This window comes from Rosa rugosa, chromosome 2 (assembly GCF_958449725.1).
Source record: "Rosa rugosa chromosome 2, drRosRugo1.1, whole genome shotgun sequence".
In the NCBI taxonomy this organism is placed as follows: domain Eukaryota; kingdom Viridiplantae; phylum Streptophyta; class Magnoliopsida; order Rosales; family Rosaceae; genus Rosa; species Rosa rugosa.
In genome coordinates this window covers 56,935,982-56,954,622 of record NC_084821.1, presented here as the reverse complement: position 1 = coordinate 56,954,622, position 18,641 = coordinate 56,935,982, and the positions used below count along the sequence as shown (strand labels likewise).

Genomic DNA, 18,641 nt, shown 5'->3' with positions numbered 1-18,641 from the left:
ATAACAAATGCAACCTCCTTTTCGCTTCCGTGGTGGATTAGGAATCACTGAATCCGGCCCTGAGAGGGAGTCTAATATATGCCAGTTGCGAACCGTAAACTATATCGTAAAAAAAAAAAACTCAAAAATTTAGATTCAGTTATTTGTAGATGGACGGAGCTGATATTATTAATACTATCCCCATAGCTATATAATTGAACTTTTGTCCCTACAGTGGTCTCTGTGAGTTTCCATTATAATGCAAAATTAGATCCGAATCTTTAGCATTACCCTGGTGTAGCTCGCTTAAATAGTATAGAGGCCGATTAGTATCGCCCATCAAAGATAGCTATCGATTAGAAGTGCACAGAAATATGGCCTTTATTACATAAGAAATTCATTGAAAATTAAGATGTAAAAGTTCAGAGCAAGCTGCTAGCTACAGAGTCCATCCTTCTAGCTATATATTACTTCTGGCATAATGGGTAACTGCCTTTATATATTGGTGTCGGCGAAAACTCCCAACATAAATTTTTGTTGTCGATAAAAGACGCAATTTGGAGGCTTTTAATGGTTGCAATTTCGGAAGGGATTTTCCCACTCAATTCGTTATTATCGAGACCCAAGGTACGAAGTGATTGCAAATCACCCAGTGTAGGAGGAATGCTGCCCGACAATCTATTATAACTTAATATGAGAGTCTGGAGTGTCTTCAGGTTACCAAGCTCAGATGGAATTGTTCCTGAGATGTCATTCTGAGGAAGAATCAGCCGCTCGAGAGCCGAAAGCGATCCAAGTTCAGGTACCAGATGTCCAGAAAGCTGGCTGTTAATTAAGAACACTCCAGTGACCTGATTGTCTTGATTGCAGACGATGTGTGACCAACTGCATGGATTGGCTTGATTGGCATTCCAAGTGCTGAGCACGTTTTGCGGATCACTTAAGTTCTTCTTAAACGCATTCAAAGCTTCTGTCTCTGAAAGAGGGTGTGCTCCAGGAATGAGACTTGCGCCTAGGGTTAGAGTCAACAGTATCCAGCAGGTCGTCCTCATTGTCAGAGTTGACGCTCTTAGATAAGTGGTGAGGATACAAAGGAGAAGGTTGGAAGGGATATTGCTAGCACTTAATTTATATACGTAGAGATAGCCTGCAAAAGGTGTTTTTTGTTAAAGGAAAAGCACATTATATGCCTTCGTCAAAGTGACTGACGAATAGATAATGATTACCATCAATCAGCAAGGATTACGGATCAATCAACATTTAATGTCATCATTGTAATTGATATTTCCGTTGTAATTCTCTCCCTATATAAATGGACTATGAAATGAAGGGGGGTGTATCCAATTCAGATTTAAAAAAAAAATTTGTTTAAGTTTTTATAATCTATAGATTTACTTAATTCATGGATTGTTTAAATTCTATATGGACTCTGATTGATTCTAATGGATTGATTTACTAATATTTGAGTCCTTATGATACTTATGGTAGGTTAATTTTTTTTTTTCGTTCTTCTTTAAAAGCAATGGATGTATGGATCCAACCATAATGCTATGTCAATGACAAAAAAGTATGTGTGTATGTCTATATATATATATATATATATATATGGCAATGATATATGAACAATAAGAGAAAACTAATAATTTATTTCATATCTAATTTACAAAAGAAACATGTGTATATGTATCATCTTAACAATACCATTGAAAATGAGTTTAATTAGCTAAAAGAATTAAAAGGCTTCCAGAGCTATAGTGATAAAAATAAAAAAATTATAGATGAGAGCAAAATGGATGAGTGTCACCTATTGAGAACTACTTTTTTTTTTTTTTGGTGAAGAGCTTCTTCATTTTTTGAGTGAGAAAGAATCCATCAAAATCTCTTGGGGAGTGGTTGGATTGTTTTTTAGTTTTGATATGTATAAAAAGCACTATAAAATCCTCCAAAATCCAACATTTAATGAAATCCTTAAAAATCTGTATACTTTTGAATATCTGCAGATTTGAATGGATAATTTTAAATCTTAATTGAATACATCAATATTTTAAAGGATTGTTTAAAATCTCAATTGAATATCCATAAACTTTCAAAATACAAAAAAATCTTTTAGACTCTTAAATGAATACACCTCCCGAAATGAGTAGACAAATTCCGATTCCATTTTACTTTTACACGTCATCAGCACGCTCAGAGCAAATAGTTAAGAGAAACAAAACTCTAGCTTCGAGAAAAAAAAAAACCAAAACCCTAGAAAAAAAAAAAAACGTTTTCTGCCGCCACCATAAAAAAAAATTAAAAAAAAAAAAAAAATCTCCCTGGCGGCCTACCTACCAGATCGTCCTTTGTCCCTGCCAGCCCACACAGAACTGCAGCACCGCCTCCCCTTCACCGGAGCCTCACATACTCCCCTTCACCGGAGTCTTTAGGGTTTAGGGTTGAAGGAAGCGACCCAGCAGCACCCCCCCTTCAACCTTGCAGCTAGCCTAGATCGGATTCGTCGTCAGTTCCCGGCATGCTGCCTCCATCAGAGGAAGAAGAAGACGCAGAGAAGAGAGAGAAAAGAAAGAAAAGAAAAAGAGAGAGAGAAAAAAAAGAGGGGGGTGCGTTACTCGTCCCAACAACAACCAAAAAAAAAAAAAAAAAAAGGGGGACCCGACCCAAAGAAAAGACCCGGCCCAAAAAAACAAAAACATAAAAAAAAAGAAAAGAAAAAAAGATTAAGCCCACTGCTGAAAAAAGAAAGGAAGCGGCCCAGTTTTTCTCAAGCCTAAAAACATCACTACGCACGCCTGCTTCAACACGCGCGTGCGCTAGGATCGTTTTGTTTTTCTCGAAACCAAGTATGTTTTTTTTATTTATTTAATTTCATACTCCGGTATATTTAATTGTTTATAATTAGAACTTTTGAGCATGTTTAGTTAGATAATATTGATCCTTTTAAGCATGCCTTGTTATTTTAATTTATATTTTATATGATTATCTTTAAGCATGATTTATATAGTTTACTGTTTACAAAAATGTCAACTTTCAAGCATGCCTTGTGATTTTTACATAATTATGTTTAAGCATGTTTTAATTATGCTATTATTTATATTTTATTTTTAAGCATGCCATATATATTTTGTTATATATATTAGTTATGAAATTTTGAGCATGTTTTGTGTTTATTTATTAATTTATTTACGCTTATATAATTAGTCATACGCATGCCTTTATATTATAATTGTTTTATATATAAATTCCGTTTTTGCCATGATAATGAAAATTCATGCGCATTATACATACACACTTACCGTGATAAAGCATTTTCACATAGCATCGAAAAATGTGACCATTACGAATCTTGGTCTTGAAATCTAATTCATATTCTTTGGAAAATAATTCACGTGGATGTCTTTCTGACTGCGTAATTTATTTCTTCTCTCTTGTTTATGTAGATGGCTGATCCAACTCGACCTGAATTTGACATCTTGAACTCAGAAGGACTTGAGTACGTACCATCGTTGGGTTTCCGATGTAGAAATTGCTTTTGTGGCAAGAGACTACACTGCCACCATCAAAACTCCCACTGACCTCAAAGACGATGGACCGTTTGAAAAGGTGAAAGCAAATGCCTTAATGTTTCTGAGGCGACATATTGATCCTAGCCTACGCTGGGAGTACCTTCAGTTGTAGACACCCAAAGAACTGTGGGATGCCTTTAAGGGACGTTTTGGGAACATTACTGACCATTCAATGGAATGAAATCCGCTTGCTTGACTACAAAAGGGTCAATGACTTCAACAAGGACATGTTGCGCCTAAAGGCAAGTCTTAATTTCTGTGGAAAGGAACTCACAGAAGATAATATGATCCAGAAGACTCTTTCCACTTTTCCTACTTCAGCACTTATACTAGCGAACCAGTATAGGCTAGTGTATGACAACAAAAGAATCACAACCTTCAATAAGCTGATCAACCTACTGCAAGTGGCTGAGAGACATAATGAGGTTCTTTTGAACAACAATGTCAGGCCTGTTGGGACAAAGAAAATTCCCGAGGCTGATTATTGCAAAGTGAAAGGTGGAAAGAACCCCAATGCAAAGGGGGTTGGACGTGCTGATCCCTACCCACGTGGCAACAATGCACCACGTGGCAAGGGACGTGGGAGTCGTGGTATGGGCCATGGAGGCCCTCCCAATGTATGGCGCAGAGATGGTGGTGCTGGCCCTAGTGGTCATGGAAACAAGGTGCAAAGGGCACCTAAGAACCCTTCAGTCAAACAGGATAGAGTTGGCAGTGAACCATGCTATAGGTGTGGAGTCATTGGGCATTGGTACAAGAACTGCCAAGCAAGCAACAAAGTTGCAGCCACTTACAAGAGGTATAGGGAGTCTAAAGAACAAAAGGCTCACTATATGGAAGAAGGCCATGACCCAGACGTCAACCTCACAATTGCAGACTTCAATGGCAACAAGAAACTTGCTCAGTCAATGGTTGCTCCAGATTTTAACTGATCTGCTTTATTTATCTTATTTTCCAAAGACAGTTGTGAAGGCATAATGCGTCATTTTTAATTAGACTATTGTTTGGTCTTAAAGAATGGTTTGATGAATTAGATTTCTGAACAAGACCTTGATTTGATTATCGTTGGCTTATTAATTAATTTGGAATTTTATTCTGAAGCACTGAATTTATTCGATTTTTATTTACTACACATATTTACATGGTTCGAAATAGCATTATAAAGATGTAAAGCAATACATCTAGAAAAATAAAAAATTATTAGAATGAAAAGATTGTCATTTTACCCAAATAGAAATACTCACCAAGAGATAATCGAACCTCGTTAAGTTTCAAAGATATTTGTGCCAACAGTTATCATGTAGAAACACACTGTGAGAATGGAACTGAATACCTTTATATTACCTCTAATGAATGTGGAAGGAAACACATTTTAGAGAACCTTATGAGTCAATCTAGTGGACTGTACCTCACTACGATTCGGATCATTGAATCCTATGCTGTCACCAACAATGAAATGTGGGACACTGACTCATACAGGTTTTGGCATGACCGCCTAGGGCACCCCGGTCGTGACATGATGATCCGTATTTTAAAGAACTCACACTGACATCCCTTCTTTCGAGTGAAAAATAAAATGAGACAAAAATCCGCCACACTGCAAGGTGTCGGTCCTAGTATTGCTCAAAAGCAGCCATTGTCTTCTGAAGTACCAGAAGCACTACCTCCCTCCCATTATGCCTCATTGACTATTTCAAAGGCACATCACTCATTTTGCAAAGCCTGCTCTTTAGCAAAAACAGGATCGAGACCTTCCTATGCTAAAGACACAAAACAAAACATTATATTCTTACAAAGGACCTATCCATCCAGAATGTGGACCATTCAAGTACTTTATGGTTCTAGTGGATGCTTCGACACGTTGGTCACATGTCATTTTATTGTCCACAAGAAATGCTGCATTTGCAAAACTCCTAGCACAGATTATACGCTTAAGGGCTCACCACCCTGATCACCCTATCAAGTCTATAAGGCTTGATAACGCTGGAAAGTTTACATAAAAAGTATTTGATGATTATAGCATGTCTATTGGGATCGATGTAGAGCATCCTGTACCCCATGTGCATACACAAAATGGTCTCGCAGAAGCCACCATCAAAAGGCTACAAATGGTGACTAGGTCATTGGTTATACGCACCAACCTGCCTTTATCTGTCTGGGGTTATGCAATATTGAACACAGCTTTACTTATTCGTTTCAGACCCACTGCTAGCCAACCATTTTCTGCGTACCAGTTGGTAACTGGATATGAGCCTGACATTTCACATTTACGCATATTTGGTTGCGCAGTATATGTGCCTATTGCGCCCCCACAACGCACCAAAATGGGTCGTCAGAGATGATTAAGTATTTATGTTAGATACAAAACTCCAACAATTATCCGCTACTTGGAACCCTTGACAGGCGATACTACAACAAAAAAGTTAATTTGCGAGGAACAAATTTGTCACTGAAAATCGAAATTTCCTCGCCGTAGTGTTTTCGCGAGGAAAATATTTTGGTCGTCAGTTCCTCGCAGTAGGGTGGTTTTCGCGAGGAAAAACTTATTTCCTCTCGAAACCTTTTTTGCGATGAAAATAATTTTTCTCGCCAATATTCTTTATCGACAATTTATTTCCTCACCTAAACTCGTATTTTTTCCTCGTTAAAAAAGTTTCACCGTTGAAAAATAGTCGTTAAATACATTTCTTGACAAAATACTTTTCCTTGCTAAATGTATGATTTCCTCACTAATGATAAATTATAATCTAAAAATTATAAATAATAAAAATTTCAAAAAAACATTTTCATCGTTGTAGGTATCTTTTGGCGAGGAAGTCTTTCCTCACGGAACTTTACATTTATCAATGTAAGTTATATGGTCTACAACGAGGAAATTTACTTTTATCATCGTAGGTTGTATAATCTATAGTGATGAAATTTACTTTCATCGTCGTAGATACTATAATCTACAGCGATGAAATTTACTTCCATCGTCGTAAATACTATATTCTATAGCGATGAAATTTACTTTCATCGTCGTATAACCTTTAGCGATTTAATTTGTAAATGAATATTCATGACATTTGAGGTAGTAATGCAAACTTCCCCTGCCCTCTGGAAAACCCAAAACTTATATAGTGCTCGGAAATGAAGCTCAACTTATCACTGACTAGTCACTAGCCAGGCAACAAATCAGATGGACAAAATCCATTGTAAAATGTAATGAATGCAAGACATGTAAAAGCAACAAAGTATAATGCTGAAGAAGTACCGACATATCCCATTCCAAGGAAAAATAAATAAATAAGAAATTCGGACCAAAAGTGACATGTGGCCTAAGGACCATGGATCATCTATCAAAGTTTTCAGAGAACTCTACTGTAAGAGCAAGTTCACCCGTTGGGTCACCAGGTCACCTACTATTCACTGCTTTTTAGTGTATATTTTCATTCTCTGGATCACGAAATACACTGTGCCCGTGACCCAGGGCACGAAATACACTGTGCTCGTGACCCAGAAGGTGAAATTAACACTAAAAAGTAGTGAATAGTAGGTGACCTGGTGACCCAACGGGTGAACTTGCTCTAAGCGTCATAAGACAGAACTGCAGCTTTTTCTTAAGATGGAAAATTAAGACACTTAAACAACAGTAATATGTTGATGTAATGAAAACTAGGAACTATCAACAATGGCAGCACTTGGTCTCCAATAACTCCAAAATTCTATTTGCTACATTAGTACATTACTGCATCAATTTCACCAAAATTGCCTAAAAACAATTATCACAAACATTAGAACACAACTACTGATAAAACTATACTCCAAAATCAACCACTACGACTACAAAAGTCCAATATAATCATCAGAAAAAACAGAAAGCCAAAGTAGAGAAGTTTATCAGTCTAAATGATGCGATTCCATTGAGTAACTGAGACAAACTGAACTTATTATATTAGAATGCAATACCTATGTGATACGCGATGAAACAGAGATCTGCTATTCTTTGACCAATATTCTTTTAAACAAACTCCAGAAAGTAATGCTGAAAATCAAGGAGTAGTCTTTAGATTATACTTAAGGGTCGCCAGTGTTTTTTAAAATTGCTACTAGTCAAGGAGTAATCTTTATATTATATTTTCATTTTAATACTAGCTACTAGTGAAGAAGAAGAAGAAGATCAAGAAGGATACCATAACCCAATTATCATTAGTCACTGAGAATTAATCCACCAAAGTACCAAATCACCCAAACCACACCAAAATCAGAAATCCCAAAATGCAGGCACCAAATAAGAGAGTGAGAATGCGATCTGACCTCGTGGAATTAAGTTGAGACCCGAACTTGAAACGTGGAACTAAAATATGGTAGCACAGACCCAATTCGAACCCAGAATAAGAGAGCAATTGGTAGTGCAGCGAGAGAGAAGCTGGAATTGACCTGGTATCGACAACCCCTTGACCTGGACTCGGAAGAAAATCAATGTATAGGGTGAGTTCAAATCGAATTGGGCATTCAAATAGAGTGCGTTTAATTGAAATTAAACCAGATTATATAAACTACGACATCTCACATTTAGATTTAGCACAAAAAAAAAAGACCTTGGTTAATCAAGCGATACAAGAATGATATACAGGGAGGAAGAAAGATGAATCTAATCTTACTCACATATAAATGAGAGCTTCTAAGATGGTTGATTCAGCTTGCCGTTTATCAAAATAAAAATGCGTTTTAAAATAAAATGGAATTAGGGTTTAGGGTTTAGGGTATAGGGAGTAGGGTTAGGGTGACTATATGATTTGTGAATAGCTTAATGATGTTCGATTTGAATATTATGATTTACAACTATATACTTAAATAAGACACATTTTGCATCGTCAAGTATCTATTGCATAGTGTGTTTCACATAAAATCCCTCAAATTAGAGTCTATATTGTCAAAGTTCTATGCATAGTGTGTTGCATGTGTGGTCCCTTAAATTGAAGGAGAAAGACATCCATTAGTGAATGACCGTTATCCACACACACACACAATATAGTGATTCATGCTATGTGGAATGTAGTGATTCTTAAGTAGGAGAGAAACGAAGTAGAATGAAGCCCAATTGCAAAAACTGGCATGGGTAGTGAAAATGAGTCATTCCTAATATTAATGTTTATAAATTGGCATGTCAAACTAGTATCGTGAAGGACTATCGATTTTTATTAACTTGTTTAGTAAGCTAGTAACTATGAAATCATTCCTACACCCCTGGCCCCGTTTGTTTTGTTGGAATTGGTGACTAGAAAAGGAAACCATTTCCTTTTCCAATGCTTTGGCCTTAATTTTAGGTACGGAAAGGAAACGAAAGAGCGAGCTGATATGGAATCGATCAATTCCGTCTTTAGGGTGGAATTAGATTAATGTCTAAGAGGTGGTATTTCAATTCCAACCATACTGGGAATAGCCAAATGACGTTATATACCCCTCATTAATTGTAGATCAATTTTAAAACTTAATCTCGAGTCTATCTCCTTTAATATTGTTGTATCGTCATCAAGGTAGACGAAATAAGATTGATGGAAGTCACTGCAGTAACAAATGGATCATCCTTGATATATATATATTTGCTTTCCCCCTAGCCATTTTTTTTTGTCTGCTCCTTATTGATCGGTGTAATTCTACTCTATTCTTCCATGCATAGATCATGACAGAAGCCTTTGCAAAATTCAGTCTTGATTTTACCCTGATCTACATATAACCAACCATTAGTGGTGTTTTAATTTCTCTAACTTTTACTCCTCTTGTACAATTACTGTGGTGAGATACGATTAAAGCAACAAGCTCATGAACTGGAAATTTGTATGAACGAAGGACGCAGGACTCTGCAAATACACCATTATACAATTTCTATATTATGAGTCCATAATCCAAATGAATCATGAGTAAGTGCAATTGCAACGTGTCTCCTTGTCAAGTGCAGTTTGTTTGATTTACTTGTGATGGCTATAAACATTACTTTCAATACTTTTGACATTTTATGATCTTTCATATCCAAGGACAAGTATTATTAGTAATAACTGTATTATTGCCCTGGATATTATTGGAAAATCTGAAATATGTTTTTCCCAATCATGATTGCAATTCCAGTTTCATCCAAACGTTGAAATGGAAATATTAAATCCCTTTCCATTCCAAGGTAGTTAAGGAAAGGAGGTCAATTCATTTTCCCTCTTTATGATTCCAGTAAACCAAACAGGGGTTTTAGAGAGATCCATGATATTCTATCATACTTTTAAAAGCAAAAATATAAATAATGCTTGTGTATATGAATGATGATTATGAAAGCAAATATATCATATACAACATTCCACACCTCAAAACTAAAAGAAAAAATGACTACAACAAATATAAATAGCTAACACATGTTGTTCGTTGGTAATCTTACTTGTAGATGTAGTATAAAAATTATTTAAATATTTATTTATTTCTCGCAGGTATTGGTATTTCTTCATTTCAAATTTTTTTCTGTTTTTTAAATGTACTCTAAAATTACTATGGGTAAATTAAACTAAAATATCCAAAACACCCCAATGTATAAACACTAATTTACCCCATTCCATACTGAAATGTCATCAGCATCCCAAGTTCCCAACCGTCATTTATGCACACGACCTCCTTCACAGTTTCTTAGTGTAATTTGACATGACACCCGTGTGTCAGTGCGCTTACTTTTTTAAATGAAACGGTGACACTACATGGACATGAGTATATGGCAAAGCAGTGCACTATAGTAGAGACTAGAGAGTAGAGACCAGTAGCGTAAAGCGTTGGATCAGTCTCTGGTCCCGAAAAGAAAAGTTAGGACTTGAATTCTGATGAGTTTCTCTCTTGCCTTCTCATGGAAGTCTTTGGGTTTGAGAAGCGTATCAAGCACTACACCAACTATCAGAGAATACTCTTGGTTGGAGAAGGAGACTTCTCCTTTGCCGTTTCCTTAGCCAGAGCTTTCGTCTCTTCCACCGAGATGGTCGCCACTTCTCTCGACACCAGAGGTAAAGAAATCTTGTTTCTGGATCGACCCAGTTTTGATTTTTAGTTCAAGAAACCAATTTTCATGCATTATATACTCATTTGCTTCTTAAATTTTTGTTTTGGTGATGACCCAAATGAGATAATTGATATATGGGACTAAAGATTTGGTCTTTTTGTTCAATCTAGAGGATTTCTGGTTGAAAACCTTTTCATTTATTGCGAGATGGGACTAAAGATTCGATCTTTTTGGTTAAACTAGAGGGTTTCTGATTGAGATTCTTTTGTATGGTAATTGTAGAGTCATTGAGGGAGAAGTATTCAAAGGCTATGAGCAATGTGATGGAATTGGAGAACAGGGGATGCAGAGTACTTCATGAAGTGGATGTGCACAGAATGAGCCAACACCCTTTTCTGAGTTGTATTCGGTTTGATCGAATAATCTACAATTTTCCTCATGCCGGTTACTTGCACGGTCAATCATCATCCGAGCACAACCAGTTTCAAATTTGGTTAGTTCATAGTTAGAACAAATCCCATGTATGCAGTTGTGTTAGGGGTTATGGTACATTTTATGTGTTGATTGAGGCTGAAAATTTATTTTTTGGGGGAAAGGGTTTAATGGTTATGGACTCGGGGTTTATATTAGATAGTTTTTTAGTGGACCATGTAGATTGTGCGTTGATTGTGTAGATCTGAGACTGAGTATATTTTAGGGGGAGAGTTTATGTTCAAATTTGGCAAGTTCAAACAAAAGCCATATATGCAGTGTTTTATGACGATTATGATAGATTTTATGTGTTGATTGATGCTTTAGCTTGTGTTGGGGGAAAGGGTTTAATGGGTAGGGGTTTATATTAGATTTGAGAATTGAATTGATGCTTGGCTGTTGGGTTGTAATGCACTACATTAGCGGAGCAAGGAAACAAGGTAGTTGGATTGTCGATTAAAATTCATGAATTTTCAGGTTCCATCAGGATTTGGTGAGGGGATTCTTCAAGAATGGGCGTGAAATGCTTACCGAAATAGGAGAAATTCATGTGACACACAAGACAACATATCCTTTCAGTAGATGGGAAATAGTGAAGTTAGCAGAAGAGGTTGGGTTGTATTTGCTTCAGGAAGAAAAATTCTCAAAATGGGATTATCCAGGTTATGAAAATAAGAGAGGAGCTGGGTTATGTGATCAAACTTTTCCTGTTGGAGAATGTAGCACCTTCAAATTTGCCAAGCTATTGTACCATTCTACCCCTTCCAGTTACTACATTGACTTGGTTCGGGCTTACGGTCGGGATTCTCGAATTAACGGTCCTTACATGCACCACTGTAAGCTACGAACTTTGACGATTATGTTTCATCTAAATTTTCCATTGATTTTACTTCAACGAGTTTGCATGTGAATTCTGTGAGCCTAAATCTTTTTCAGGTTTTATACACCCGATGGGCAAATTGACCAAGCAATTCCTTCCAAATGAAAAACTTAACTCTGTTTTCAAGTTTGTTCCCCAAATTTTTCATTTTTCTGGAGTATAATTTTGTTTGCCACTACTCATCATGATATATCATCATGCATTCATACGACATATGTATGTATTGCTAATACATTATGTTCAGAATACAGTTTACCCTTTCTATTGTATTTTGTAGCAAATTCATGATACACAAACTGACAACATATCATTATGTTCAGAATACAGTTTACCATTTCTATTGCATGTAGATTCTGATGACCGTATCTTTTGCAGGACTCTTTGATGACTATGGATAGATATGCAGCTGCAGAAAGCTTCTATAAGCTTGCTATGGCATTTGCCCCTGTCCCAGATCTTCATATAATGTGGTTACTTCATTTATGTGATGCACATCAAGATATGCAGTCGTGGGCAGAATCTGCTCAGTGTGCTGTCGCTGTGGCTGGTATTGTAATGCAGGTAAAGTGTTACTCTGCTTTATTTCCTTATTGTTTTTTTTTTCTTTGTTGATGGACTTCTGCATGGAACACTTCTCAGTTCTCAAATTCGTTGCTGTTTTCAACTATTAGAACATTCTTATTACCAAATTTTCAACTGTTTGAATGTACCTATTACTGACCTTGCAAACGTCAAATTATATGGCTTCTAAGATAACTGTGCAGTTTTCTTTTACTCCCCTCTCCGTTTTGACATATTTGCTTGGTGGTTTTTTTTTTTTTTGAAAAGAAACAGCTTTTTATTGAAAATGCAAAAAACAAGTTACAAGGAGTCCGCTTTAAAGATCTAAAAAGGGCAGCTAGGGCTATAGGCTTAGCATCTCGACTAATAATACTAATCAAGGCTTAGGGGCTTATACTACAGCTGCTTGCCAGTTAAGAATAATGGAAGAAAGATTATAATCCTTGAATTCCTTAGAAATAGAAGCCCATAAGGATGCCCAGAACTTGACGCTCTCCCACAGGTCTTCCCTCTCCACCCCTCCATAGTTTTCAAATAGTCTTTTATTTCTTTCCATCCAGACCACCCAAATTACAGCTAGCACTCCACAACCCCAAAGGGTTCTGGCCTTTTTCCCTTTACCAAAAGCTATAGGGTTTTCTCTTAGCAAGTCACTTCTCTCTAATGGAGTTTTCCAGTCCACTCTTGCCTCCCTAAATAACTTTTTCCATAAGAAATTAGCCACTTCACAATGCACAAAGACATGATCAGCATTTTCCCCTAAATAACTTTTATTTTTATTTTATTTTTCCGATGCACATATTTTGCTTGGTTTCTTACCTTCTTTTACAGTAATTTGTTTTTATATTGAAACGATAGCTAGATATTATATGGCCCCATTTATTTTAAAAATAATAGTGAGATATTATGGATATTTTGTTGTTTGAGAATAGTTTAGGTACAATTAAAATCACCCTCAGTGTACAGGTTGATGTACAATACCAATTTTTTCCTCGATTCAGTACTTTCGATCTGGTTTGTTATACGTACAATTAAATGCACCCTCAGTGTACAGGTTGATGTACAATACCAATTTTTTTCTCAATTCAGTACTTTCGATCTGGTTTGTTACTTTGCATAAGATGATTATAGAGTACTTTGTATACTGAAGATTACTTTGTACTTTCGATCTGGTTTGTTACTTTGCATAAGATGATTATAGAGTACTTTGTATACTGATGATTATAAAATACTTTGTATACTGAAGATTTGCAATACTTTTCTGTTTTGAGCTTTTCTCAGAGCTCAGAGCTTTTCTTCCTTGAGAGTCGGTGGCACTGCTCACCCTTTATGGGTGCTTCCCTGAGCTATGTCTCAGATCTGGGGCTTCTGCCTCTTGTTTCTTCTCTTTTTTTCTCCTTCGGGCTCCCTCTCTTCTCCTTCCATCTTGCCCCAATTTTCTTTCTGCACTTTAACCCAAAATTTGCTCTAACCCATTCCTCACCACCCATCACTTTCTTTTACCCACCATCTCTCATCTCCAGATCTTGTTCCCTGGATTTCTTCTATTCCATTTCAAATCGGTACCATGGCTTGGTTGTTGCAGTGGCTTCTCTCAAACGCGATTTCTCGCGTCTCAATCGGAAGATAGGTAGAGCCTTGGCTCGGGTGCATGCACCACCTACTTCTATGTTCTATTTTCGGGGCCTCTTGGCTCCTCCTGATCTGGGTTTCGTTTGCCTAGATTTGTTCTCAAAGTTGTGGCTGCAAATCTCATGTTATGGTGCAAATTTGTACTGTGGGGAAGAGGATATATCTGTGGTTAGATCCTCTTTTTTCTTCTGTTTTTCCATTTTCAGGGTTATTTTGATCGGGCTTTGGTGTAGGGGTCTCCTTACAAGCTGCAATTTTGGAGTTCCAGGTGCCCCAAGACATGCGCTCCCTGCTTGAGGGACGCTGCTGCGTTGGCTGTCTGACGAAGCTTCTGATGTCTTCCTTTAATTTGCGTTCTTGCTTTCCTTTATGTCTTGCTTTTCTTTAGGCTTGTTTTGTTTGTTGCGTCTGTTCGTAGTTCCTCTTGTCTTGCCTCCTGTGGCTTTGACTATGAGAGCTCTGTTTCTCTTCAGTTTAGCCTTTTGGCTTTCTGTTGTTGTATGGCTGGGCTGTTTGCCCTCTTTTCAATGAATATCTTTGACCAAAAAAAAAAAAAAAAAAAAGATTAGAAAGAAAAGTCATACTGTTCATTGGTTTAGTTTTTAGCTTACAGTCTACTTTAATTCTGTAGGCTTTGGTGGCCAGAAATGATGGTGTTTGGAGCAAAGATCTCATAACTGCTCTACGTAAAATTTGTCCAATGGTCAGTAGTGAGATCAGCTCTGAGGCTGCTGCAGCTGAGGTAGAGGGATATGGTGCATCAAAACTTACTGTTGACTCTGCCGTGAAGTACCTACAACTCGCAAATAAGCTCTTTTCTCAAGCTGAACTTTTTCATTTCTGTGCAAGCATTCTGAAACTTGTTATTCCAGTTTATAAAAGCAGGCGGGCATATGGACAGCTGAGCAAATGTCACACAATGCTTACTAATATATATGAATCAATCCTTGAGCAGGAATCAAGCCCAATTCCATTCACTGATGCAACATACTATAGGGTAGGGTTTTATGGTGATAGATTTGGAAAATTAGACAGAAGGGAATATGTATACAGGGAGCCACGTGATGTAAGACCAGGTGACATAATGGAGAAACTTAGCCATAGCTACGAGTCTAGTATGGATGGAAATCACGCCTTACACATCATTCCGGATTCTAGGCAGGTAAAGGCAGATGAGTTGCAGTCTGGAGTATGCTATTTTCAGATAACTGCTGTTGATACTGTCATGGAAGATGAAGATTTGGAAAGCAGAAGGAAGAGAATCTTTTCTCTTTCGACAGGAAGTGTTCGTGTGCGAGTCTTTGACCGCTTTTTGTTTGATACACCTTTTACGAAAAATGGAAAAACTCAAGGTGGATTGGAAGACCAGTGGAAGAGGCGGACTGTTCTTCAGACTGAAGGTTCATTCCCAGCTCTTGTTAACAGGCTTGTAGTTACTATATCCGAATCGCTTGAGTTCTCCCCTGTAGAAAATGCCATTGGAATGATTGAAACTTGGACGGCTGCTCTACGTAATGAACTTGAAGAGCCTCGCAGTTCTGAGGGGGATCAACTCCCGCGTCTCCAGAGCCGGCAGAGAATTCTTCAAGGAAGTATTGCAGTTCAGGTTGAGTTCTGACCCGTCATTTTCTACTTAGTTTGCTGACCCCGGATCTAATATACACTACTACAGTGTAGCTTTACAAATTCTCTACTTTATATATGCAGGTCAACAGTGGTGTTCTAAGTGTGTGCACTGCATTCCTTTCTGGTGAGCCTGCCACACGGTTGCGGTCACAAGAATTGCAGCAACTCATTGCGGCTCTCCTTGATTTATGGCTGTATGCAAGCGTGCCATCCATGTACACTTCAGATTGATTGGTGAGGAAGACCAAGAATTCCACACACAGCTTGTGAATGGATTTCAATCTCTAACTGCTGAGTTATCTCATTATATCCCTGCCATCCTGTCCGAGCTGTGACATTATTGTATCATAATTACAGTATCATTGCTTCATTTTTTGGCCTCAGTGCTGTTGTTGCAAGTGTGTCGATTTTTCCCATCTAGTGTGCAACATATTCCATGGTTGTGACCCATGTATCAGCAGCATGAATATTGTTTTCTATACGCTTTATGAATGTTATTGAGCTGTTTATTTTGTATTTCATTTTTCTGGATACAGGACTCGGATCTGTTGTTTCTGCTATCTCTCTTCCTTGCCCTTGGACTCCTACATCCCATAATATAACTTTTCTTCTTCTATATATTCCTACTTTTACCCCGTTCTCTTCTCTCTACACCTCACATCCAACTCCATTGTCGTGGAGGTGCGGTTCTGATTTGGTGGCACCAGTGTTTGCTTGAGACTGGTGCGCTCATAGGCAGACGGCAAAGGGTAAAATGTTTTTGGAGAAGGAAAGAGGATCGTGATTGGTACCGAGAAGGAAAGTGATTGTGGTGAGGGATTGGCCGTGACCATGAGCGCTCACTCTATTAATTAAACCATTCAATATTTGAGTGCTCACTCTATTAACTTTTTGGTTTGAGCGAGTTCTCCACATTTTGGAGTTGTATACAGTAATTATGCTTTGCACTGCATCACTCGGCATCTCTTCAAAACTCTGCAAAATTAATTACTTTCATATCAAATGCAGTAATACACCATTAACAGAAGTTCGGACCCAAAAAAAAAGGCTAGAGCCAAGAGGTTGGTGAACGGGGCCGAACATTGCTGTTGGAGAAGAATATATAAAGATCTGTAAACATCATTCACCTTAGCAATGTGTACGTGATTCTACCGCGACGAGATGTCCATACATCTCGTCTTTTCCGGCAAACTGATCATGGAAAATATTTATGTATGAAACGATAAGATAAACATCAACAAGGATCGAGAAACCAAAAGGGTGCATTAGAAAACTACAAGGGCAAAATTAATTTAATATTTAAGTAATCATTACATGGAAGTTAAACAGACTGGGAAAGAAAACTAGGAGTCCTTTTGAACTACAAACATCCATGTAAATTAATTTTGCCATGATCTTCGTGTTCTTAATTTGAAAATTGGTGGTAATTTAATGAGGCACGATAACATATAAGTTGATGCAACTGCCCCAAAAAGAACAGATCAAAGTTTCCAGAATGGATTTCTCTAGCTTAGAGAGAGTGATGAAGAATTTAGAGAGACTGATTAAGGAGTTAGAGAGACTGACTAAGGAGTCAGAGAGTTTTGTTAATCCGTTACGAAGAGCGAGTAAACAGTTACGTGCACTAATTAACAAGCAGAAAATGGATTTGTCTATCTTAGAGAGACTAGCTAAGCAGTTTGAGAGAGTGGTTAAACAGTTTGAGAGACTCCCTAAGCAGTTTGGGAGACTGTTTAAACAGTTTGAGAGACTGGCTAAGCAGTTTGGAAGACTGTTTAAACAGTTTGAGAGACTGGCTAAGCAGTTTGGAAGACTGGTTAAACAGTTTGAGAGACTGGCTACGCAGTTTGATAGAGTGTTTAAACAGTTTGAGAGACTCGCTAAGCAGTTTGAAAGACTGGTTAAACGGTTTGAGAGACTCGTTAAGAGGTTTGAGAGACTATTTAAACAGTTAGAGGGAGGAAGGATTAATCACTATAGCAGGTCCCAGAAGATACTGTTAGTGGGAGAGGGGGACTTCTCGTTTGCTCTTTGCTTAGCCAGAGCTTTCGGCTCTGCTGACAACATGGTTGCTACTTCTCTCGACTCCAAAGGTACGTACTTGCATCAAAATGAAAGAATAGAGCTGCAAATTTGATTGTTCTCCCTAAATTAGATGTTTCAATCCCTGACTGACATCCTTTGTATATTTCCAACTTGTAGGGTCCTTAATGATGAACTACTCAAAAGCTATGACCAACTTGCTGGAATTAGAAGGCAGGGAATGCAAGATATTTCATGAAGTCGATGCCCGTGTCATGCGTTATCATCCTAACCTCTTCTTCATGAGGTTTGATCGCATAATCTATAATTTTCCACACGCGGGATACATGGATGGTTCCTCTTCTTCTGAGCGTAACGCAACTCAAATTTGGTAGATTTATTATACAACACATGTTCTCTAGAGCCTCTTCACTTGTTCATTTCCAATTGTTTTTGGGTTGGATATACTCTTGTTTCTAATATATGTCAACTGCGTGTATGGTGCATTTTTCAGGTTCCATAAGAATTTGGTCAGGAGGTTCTTCATTAGTGCACGTGAAATGCTGACTACAGATGGAGAGATTCATGTGACTCACAAGACAACATATCCTTTTAGTGAGTGGAAATTAGTGAAAATAGCAGAAGATGTTGGGTTGTATTTGGTTGCTGAAGAAAGGTTCTCATTATTTGATAATCCAGGCTATGAAAATAAGAGAGGAGCTGGGATCTGTGATCAAACTTTTCCGGTGGGAATGTCTAGCACCTTCAGATTTGCCAAGAACTACTTGTACTGTTAAGCTACCAGTACTTCCAGTTCGATGGTAACAGAAATGTATGAGCCGGTCTATTGCCATGTTAATGAAAGCCAGGCTCTTTTATCTTTTCAGTTTTCATGCAT

General features: G+C 37.6%; 3 protein-coding genes across 4 annotated transcripts; 2 read left to right on the top strand and 1 right to left on the bottom strand.

Moving 5' to 3' along the window:
* Positions 1-446: 446 nt before the first annotated feature.
* On the bottom strand, positions 447-1,031 carry LOC133731113 (leucine-rich repeat protein 2-like). The gene has a single exon (XM_062158568.1). It carries the CDS (start codon positions 1,029-1,031, stop codon positions 447-449), a length of 585 nt encoding a protein of 194 aa, XP_062014552.1.
* Positions 1,032-11,543: 10,512 nt separating this feature from the next.
* On the top strand, positions 11,544-16,254 carry LOC133728678 (guanine nucleotide exchange factor SPIKE 1-like). Of its 2 annotated transcripts, XM_062156106.1 has the most exons (4): positions 11,544-11,858; positions 12,278-12,463; positions 14,727-15,701; positions 15,803-16,254. In XM_062156106.1, the coding sequence occupies exons 1-4, from the start codon at positions 11,688-11,690 to the stop codon at positions 15,950-15,952; spliced, it is 1,482 nt and encodes a 493-aa protein (XP_062012090.1). In that variant the 5' UTR covers positions 11,544-11,687; the 3' UTR covers positions 15,953-16,254. The 2 variants fall into 2 exon arrangements, with proteins under 2 accessions (XP_062012090.1, XP_062012091.1); XM_062156107.1 differs by lacking the exons at positions 11,544-11,858; positions 12,278-12,463 and adding an exon at positions 12,477-13,517.
* Positions 16,255-17,216: 962 nt separating this feature from the next.
* On the top strand, positions 17,217-18,540 carry LOC133731112 (uncharacterized protein At4g26485-like). The gene is made up of 3 exons (XM_062158567.1): positions 17,217-17,814; positions 17,924-18,134; positions 18,258-18,540. The coding sequence occupies exons 1-3, from the start codon at positions 17,217-17,219 to the stop codon at positions 18,538-18,540; spliced, it is 1,092 nt and encodes a 363-aa protein (XP_062014551.1).
* The last annotated feature ends 101 nt before the right edge of the window (positions 18,541-18,641 follow it).

Coding starts and splice junctions, on each gene's coding strand:
- LOC133731113 (XM_062158568.1), bottom strand. CDS start 1,031: ATGAGGACGACCTGCTGGATACTGTTGACTCTAACCCTAGGCGCAAGT.
- LOC133728678 (XM_062156106.1), top strand. CDS start 11,688: ATGAAAATAAGAGAGGAGCTGGGTTATGTGATCAAACTTTTCCTGTTG. Junction 11,859..12,277: donor CGGTCCTTACATGCACCACT/GTAAGCTACGAA, acceptor TATCTTTTGCAG/GACTCTTTGATGACTATGGA. Junction 12,464..14,726: donor TGGCTGGTATTGTAATGCAG/GTAAAGTGTTAC, acceptor TTAATTCTGTAG/GCTTTGGTGGCCAGAAATGA.
- LOC133731112 (XM_062158567.1), top strand. CDS start 17,217: ATGGATTTCTCTAGCTTAGAGAGAGTGATGAAGAATTTAGAGAGACTG. Junction 17,815..17,923: donor TACTTCTCTCGACTCCAAAG/GTACGTACTTGC, acceptor TCCAACTTGTAG/GGTCCTTAATGATGAACTAC. Junction 18,135..18,257: donor CGTAACGCAACTCAAATTTG/GTAGATTTATTA, acceptor TGCATTTTTCAG/GTTCCATAAGAATTTGGTCA.